This window comes from Asparagus officinalis, chromosome 10, assembly GCF_001876935.1.
Source record: "Asparagus officinalis chromosome 10, Aspof.V1, whole genome shotgun sequence".
NCBI lineage: Eukaryota > Viridiplantae > Streptophyta > Magnoliopsida > Asparagales > Asparagaceae > Asparagus > Asparagus officinalis.
Genome location: NC_033803.1, coordinates 49,433,777 through 49,442,040, shown reverse-complemented (window position 1 = coordinate 49,442,040; position 8,264 = coordinate 49,433,777). Strand labels below are relative to the sequence as shown.

Below are 8,264 nucleotides of genomic sequence, written 5' to 3'. Positions count from 1 at the left end.
GAAAAAACTAGCCGTTGGGATGGCAAACTAGAAAAGTCATGGTCGACCGCAGAGGCAAGTCCGGTCGACCGCGAACAGCTAAAAAACAAAGTCGACTCTCTGGATTTTCTACGGTCGACCGCAACGCCAATGGCGGTCGACCACGATCTGATAAAAAATAAAAGCAGTCTCTGGAAAAATTGGCGGTCGATCGTACCGCCAAGGGCGGTCAACCGCACCGCCAAGAGTGGTCAACCGTGAGCTGTTGAAAAACAGAGCACAATCTCTGGACTATCGGCAGTCAACCGCAGCGCCAAGGGCGGTCGACCGCGAACTGATATTTCAGATATCCAGGTTTGAAAATGAAATGCTGATTTTTAAACTGTCTTTAAAAATAGCAAATAAATTCAAAAAAATATAAAACTTTAGGAAATGATTGTAGACATGATAATACATATGCTACAAAAATTGGTTTTCAAAAGAGAGCTCCCAAATAAAAAATATCATCATTTTGCAAAATAGTCCAAAACATGAAAATGTAAACATATGAGTTTTGACATTTTAGCTTAACCATGTTTTGAAACATTACAAAATGATTATATAGACTTAGTAAAAGATGTATATGATTATTGTTAAGTCCAAAAACTAATAAAATAATATTTTCACAAAGTTGCATATTCTATGCAATATAAATTCAAACATAATAGAGTATGAAACATATGAGGATGTATATGAATATATATTTGTTTCATATCTATGAAATTAAACCAAAACACAATAATAGAGTATGAAATATGTAATTTCATATTTATATAAACTTGGAAACCAAAACATGCATGTATATATATATATATATAGGTTCAAATACAAACCTCACTATCCTAAAAACTAAAAACCAATCCTCTCCATTGGATCTAGATTCATCTAATGGCTGAGATTAAAGCTGCATAAGGGTAATTAGGTAAAATAAACAGCCTACTAAAGAGAGGTAATTAATGCTTCTTATTGAGTTCTCCATTTCCCCATGCAACTCTCCTCTCACGTTCTCCTCTCTCTCTCTCCTTCATTTCCCAAAAGCTTGAACCAGCCCCCTCTCTCTTGGTAGGTGTTATTTTCTTGGTAGGTGTTATATTTTCTTGGTAGGTTATATTCTAAGTTTGATTTGATTCTTGGTAGGTGTTATTTTCTTTTGATCTGATCATGGTTTTGTTCTCGTCATGTATTGGGGATGATAGAAAGAGGGGATCCATGGCCAAGAGTTCCTTCAAGCTCGAGCACCCCCTCGGTTCGTCACGTTTTTCTTTAATTTCAATTTGATTTTGGTTTCTTTTTAGGGTAATTGTTGAAGTTGCGATCTTGGTTCTAGGATTTGTTTTAGCTTGGGGTTTCTCTTATACTCGATCTTGGTTGTTTGTTTTGTTGGATTATCTTTCAAAATTTGCAATCTTTTTTAGGGTTTCTATTAAAATATTTTAGAAATTGCAATCCTGTTAGTTTTTTTGTTAAAATTGGTTAAAGTTCAGAATTTTAGTTGTGGGGTTTGTTTTAGTTGCTGTCCTAAATAATTGAATTCACTGCAGTGAATCCCCGATTTTTGCTGTCCTAAATAATTGAATTCACTACAGTGAATCCAGATTCAGTTATGTGAGGTGTTTGTTTTTACCATAAAAATTGTAAATTTTTGCTTAAAATCATCAAACACGTTCTATAAATGCATGAGTGAATCTCGATTCACTTCAGTGAATCTCGATTCACTGCAGTGAATCTCGATTCACTGCTGTGAATCCAGCTTGTTTTTACTTCAATAAACGCATGAGTGAATCTAGATTCACTTCAGTGAATCTCGATTCACTGCAGTGAATCCAGATTCAATTATGTGAGGTGTTTGTTTTTTACCATAAAAATCATAACTTTTTGCTGTAAAAGGTGAAAATTTTTCATGTTATAAAATTTTATAGCTTGTTTCTTACCATAAGTTTCTTATTCTGCTTGTATGGTTAGAATGATTCACAAATCCAGTGGAGCAGCAAATCGATTGGAGTGAATCCAGATTCAATTCGTTGGAGTGAATATGGATTGAAGATCACTTCAGTGAATCCAGATTCAATGCGTTGTAGTGTTCTTCATGTGAGATTTACAGAGATCGGGAAGTGAGTTAGAGAGAGAGAGTATTAAAGAATGTAGCACTATTAATGTAAGAGAGAGTATTAAAGGACGTAACTATATGTATACATAGAAACCAAATACGTGTGTGTATATATGATTGAGCTTAAAGTACCAACACACATAATATAAATCTAAACTAATGTTACCCAAGCTTGATCTTGATCTTCAATAAGCTTGACTTGGTAAACTCGTAGATGAAGCTAGAGCTTGGATCTTTAATTTAAATTGCATAGGCTTCACTCCACAATTTCGCCAACCTCCATTGGATTTGATCGTTGAAGCGCAATCCATCCAAACTCCTATATATTGTTTGTCTACAAGAAATAGATAAACACAAACACTAGACAAACAATATTAGTCGTAAATTATTTGTTAAACATCATCAAAACAAGAAAGCCAACACATAAGCCTTACATGTTAACAATAACCTCAACAACTAACAGACACCCGTAAACAGTAACCTTCACAATAGACTCTGAGCCTTATTAAGTAAACCTTAACCTTAACAACTAAACAATAACCTTCACAACATATCAATAACCTTGACAATAATTCATAACCCTAACAATGAATGAATTTCCTTGACTACTGCATGCTAATCTGATAATCATATTTTATTACAATTTTATACCCTCATTATCTATTTTATATGAATAAATATACCACTAATAATTGCTTTTATCTTTAATTGCAGGGTAATGAAGAATAAATCTCAAAAATCTCATCTCTCAACAAAGGCCCTTGAGTAAATGAAGGAATAAGAGAAATTCAAGAAGCCAAATGAAAATATTTGAATTTTAAAAGCCCAAAAGCCCAAAAGCCCAAAAGCCCAAATGTCCCAAATATCCATGAACTCTCATTTGATTTGGACTTAGATGCAAAAATTGGGATCTCAAAGACCGGACTTTCACAACAAAATCACTGCTGCATTCATTTGAAAATCAATCAAGTGGGCCGGATTTGTTTCCATTAACCAGCTTGTCAATTTGAATGCTTTGGAATTGATTGGGCCGGATTTGGAAAATCAAAAAGGAGACTGGACTTAGGCAGAGGATGAGGCCGGCTTGTTTTTATTTGCTGCAAATGTTAAAAATCAAATGGAATTGTCATGGACCGAACATGGGCTGAAGAGAATTGATTTTGAAAATCAAATGGAGACTTGATTGCTTGCTACTCATTTCGGTTTTGGAAATGAAATGGGAAAATCAAAGGAGCTCTCATGGACCTGCTACAGTGGACCGAACATGGACTTGGGCTTCAAACTTTGATTTGAAAATCATTGTGTGGGCATTTTACATTGGACTAGGCTTTTGCAATTGGATTTTGAATTTCTTTTGAAAATCAAATAAATCAAAGGTGGAGATTGTTGCTTGGGGCTCAAGACAAATCCAATGGCTCATATTCATTGAAGATTACTATAAATAGGGGTAGAGAGTGAGGGGTTAGAGGTGTGAAAATTTTTGTAACTCCTTTTGGAGAGGAGGACTACTCTTAATTGAGAAGGCCTTCCAAAATTGTAACTTTAGTTGCAATTAATAATAATAATTTTTTCACCACTTTAAATTTTTCTCTTCTTCTCTTTATTGGATGATGAAGATGAAGATGAAGATGGAGAATTATTTGAAGGTTTGCATTTCTTTTCTTTTTCTCTTTTATTGCTTATTAGTGTAGATTTATTTCTATGCTTGTAGTTTAGATTTTATTTTCTTGTTAAATAGCCAAGAGGCTAGAACCCTCTTGCCTTAGATTTATTTCATGCTTATAGAATAGATTTATTTTCTTACATTTAATTCTTGCAATTTTATTTTGTAGTTTAGATTTTGCACTTTATTTTGTAGTTAGATTTTAATTTCTTATACTATTCACCTTGAGGCTAGAACCCTCTTGGGTTTAGTTTTTCTTTTTGTTTATTTTTATTTTGTTTGATTCGCCTTTAGGCTAGAACCCTCTAGGGAATCACCATTTTCTAAGAAGTGGGTTTAATTGTAGATTACCCATATCTATAATTGAATCCACCATCTTTAATTTCTTGCATTTTCTTTTATTCTTGAATTTTATTTTCTTTATTCTTGATTTTTATTTTCTTTTTCCTTCTTGCCTTATTGATCATATATATTCATTCTTTGTCACATCCACTCTCACTTATATCTCGTGCCGATTTACACACTATCATTTTCACTATCTCAATCTCTTCACAATCACATTCACTCATCACTCCTATTTGTCACGCACACAACATAAGAACCGAATTCATATTTTCTCCTATAAAATCACCTTCCTCGTGGGATCGATATCTTAAATACTATAACTTGACACGGTTGTGCACTTGCAACCTTTTTGGTACATGTTTTGCCGCATCATAACCTTCACAACTTATCAGTATCCTTCACAATTAACACATCATGCAACATGATAAACAACATAAAATTTGCGATAAAAATCACTTTTTTGTTGCCATAAGATTCTTTTTATCTCCTCTCTGTAGATCAAGGAACGCTCTAGTGACATCGTCGGTGGCGCCGGTGGTGCCGGTGCTGCTCTCTAGATCTGGGCGGGGGACTAAACTTTTCGTTTGAGTTGGACTTCTGGGACGAGAGTGGCTGGCTGCGATGTCCTCTAAAACATTATCAATCGTAGCTCCAACATCAGTCCACTTTGCTGTTGTCTAGGCTCTTTTTGAGACGACGAACTGCGACGCATCTTTGTCAACGCGTCTTCGTCGACGCGTCTTCGTCTTCGCTGTGGTCGGCATTGAGGCAAACTTTGGAGGTTGAATCGCTGGCCATTTTTTATCCCTGTGCTTTGGAATCAGTTTGGTTGGGAGTCGGTTGATTTAAGGCTAGAGTTTTGAAATGGGTTAATGGAGATGGTTCGCTTGGACAGAAGATAGATGAAATGGTACAAACAACGAGGTATGGTAGGTTAACGGTAGGCAGTTAAATCGAAGGGTATTTTGGGCAGTTCGTGTGAGTTTTAAACGACGTTTCACGTGAGGGCTTGTTTTGGGGGCTAAGGGAAAAATCGCGGTGTTTTTTGGGGGGAAAATGACCATTGAAAAAATATTAGGTGGGGCACGTTCTGACGCGTTTTGGGGGCTATAGGCATTTTTCCCTTAATTTTTTGCAATAAACCAATCAGCCTCCTGGTTGCTCCATCGCAAAGCAACAATCGCAAACGGTTTTAGTGAAAACGGACCCGAGTCCACCTCCTCCCCCTCCGATAGGATTCGACCCACTCCAAAAACCCCAAATTAAAATCTTTCTCCCTCTTCGGAGATCCGACCAAAACCCTCGAAAAAAAATGGCCGCCACTGCGCGAAAGCTACTGCTCTCAAGAATATCCCTCCTCTCTCGGTCACAAATTACGCGTAGGTCGCCGTTCTGTCGTTCGTTTGCAGCGAAGCCCTTCCCGTCTTCCAAGTCACGTGACATCCCTCCTCATCCTCCATCAGAGAGCTCAGGTGCTGAGGAAGAAGAGGAGATCCCAACATCGGGAATATGCAAGCCTTTGTCTGAGATCTTGAAGGAACTCAGCAAGAAAGTCCCTGATTCTTTCATCAAAGTCCGAAACGAGGACGGCTTTACTAGCAAATATGTCCCTTGGTTCGTGTTTCTTCTCCCCTTTTCCCTTGGTGATTGTTTATTGAGGAAGAATATTCTTAAGTTATGTGGAATATGTTTTGTTCTCTTGTGATTGAAACTATACTCCAGTATAGTATTGTCTGTCTGAAATGAAGCCAAGATAAAATGTTCAAACAGGAAGCGTTCATGCTTCAAACTCATCCAGAGGGACTTTTGTTGATCTAAATAATCATCTTTTATTCCTTGTTCATCTCCATTTGCTTCTTGTATTTTTTGCTGTTGCTACTACTACTAGAGGTGGCAACTCATGTAGGGTCAGGCAATATTCGGGCCGATAAAAAAGTGGTGCAGCCTTGCCCATTTAATAAATGGGTTACAGAAGATTATCCATACTTAAACCCCCTTTATTTCAGGCTACATGACATTTGACCAAGCTGACCTATCTATTGGAAATGGAAGTGAAATTGCTGTTAGCACACGTATTGAGCAGAAATGATATGAGGTACTAGTCACAATGCCATAGAAAATTAGGAAACTTGTATCCTACTCAACAGACAATGAATACAGGAACAATATATGTCAAACAATAAATAGTATTTTTACTGATATTTTTCTGTCATGATGTTAGATCCAAGCCTCCGATGCTTTGGCAGTGTCGCAGTGAGATGTATGAGGCGCAAAGATAGACAAGACAAAAAAAAGTGGTGGCAGGTGAAAGAGGTGACAAAGAAAGAGGTGACAATAGGGAAGAAAGAGGCAACGATCAGGTGAAAGAGGGAGAAGAGTGATCAAATTTGGGGTAGGATTTTGGGAGGTGGAAGAAAGAGGGGGCGGCCTATTGGAGAATTTTTTTTTAAGTTTAATACAAACAAACGGGTTGGGTCGATAGGTTTAGTTTAGGTTTTAGTTTGATTTTGGGGTTGACTTGCTATTTGGATTTTGACTATTGATTGGTGACTGCTATTTGGATTTTAATAGGAGATAATGTGAACCAAAGACTAAGGATGGAGATGGTTGCCATTACAACAAGGCTATGCTATGCATTTAAAATGGGAGGAAGGAGGAAACTTGTAGCTTCGAAGCCTGTAGGTTGGCTAGAGATGGAACCTTTCATAGCCAATCTACAGGAGATAAGTCACTCAAATGTTGGTCATGTGCTTCTAGAAGGGTATCTACTACTAGTGAAGTTGAGCTCATAAAACTCACATTAAAGGAGACAAATGATGTTTCACACCTTTAAAATATATCTGATGTTGGTATTTGTATTTTCACAACATAGAAGGTGTGGGGGATTGGAGAGGGGAACGGATAAAAGGCACACCATGGAGTAATAGGATAATCTGCTAACTATAGAGAACTGGTACTAGATTTCTATTAAGAGAAAGGAGTTAAGAAGCACACAAAGGAACCTGTGTTTAAACTTTAAAGTTTAAACAACTCTTCTCAAGAATTCCTCTCTTTTATTTTCGGTTTTAAAAAGTTATAATTTTCCTTATATGTACCATGCAACGTTATAAGTATCGGCCGATGATATCGATTTATCGCAGAGTTATCCGATTTGGACCCCTTCCGTTAGGATAAGTTCAATTTTAAATCGGTTATCGTTTTGGTCTGTTTATCGGTGATAAAGCAGCGATAAAGTGATATATTAGCCTAGTTTATTGGTACAAAAAATTGAAAATATCTTTAAAGTTATGTTTGGTATAGGTTTGGATTTTGGCAACGGGCACATAACTAATACACTTTTTAAACCCTACCTGATTCACCCAAACACTAAAACCCGACCCTAATCCTTTCCCAATTCATTTAGCCCTAATACCTCTCCTCCTTAATTTCTCCCCCTTTGTACGGTTGTTCCCTATAACCCCAAATCGACTTCGACTCACTCCGCTCTTTACTCTCCATCAACCTAGATTCCCTCCTCTGTTCTTTCTCCCCTCCTCTTCGCCCCACCTCTATTCTTATTCCCTCACTTGTTTCTCCTCGAGCTTCAACTTTTTCAAGTCTACTGACGCTGCTTTCGTCATGGTTTTTAACTGTTATTTACATTTTGTTATATTTATATTTCATTAAGTATGCTTAGATTACATGTAGGATGTTATCTTATGTATGCACACCATCCGATATGACACTCTGATAAATACTACTTATCCCCGATATCCGCTATCCAATATGGATTTTGACTGTCCGATTAATCCCCAATAATCGATATTTAAAACTTTGGTACCATGTAGTATTTTTCATTGTAATCTAAACAAAATGTATTTTAGGCTATCATTGTCCCCTATTTTTGAGGGTATGACAGAAGCTTCCAATTTTCATATAGTAGCATAATATTAAGTCACTACCTAATTTATTATTCTACACAAGGTGCCTTAGCTTATGCTTTCTCTTTATCATCTTTTCTGGTGGAGCCTTTCATGTAAACTGTGTCCTTTGCAGGAGTACACAATTAACTATTCTATTTTTTATTATTGTGGTCATGTTTTTCTGTTCCATTTTATGCTTTCATATCCACTTAAAAGGTAGTAAACTGTC

The 8,264-nt window shown here is 36.7% G+C and overlaps 1 protein-coding gene across 1 annotated transcript in view; it reads left to right on the top strand.

Moving 5' to 3' along the window:
* Nucleotides 5,331-8,264, top strand: part of LOC109825715 (DNA repair RAD52-like protein 1, mitochondrial) — a 5,586-nt gene continuing 2,652 nt past the window's right edge. The window contains exon 1 of the mRNA XM_020392591.1: nt 5,331-5,747. Within this exon, the coding sequence (XP_020248180.1) occupies nt 5,446-5,747 (302 nt within the window). The 5' untranslated portion in view covers nt 5,331-5,445. The remainder of the gene's footprint in view (nt 5,748-8,264) is intronic.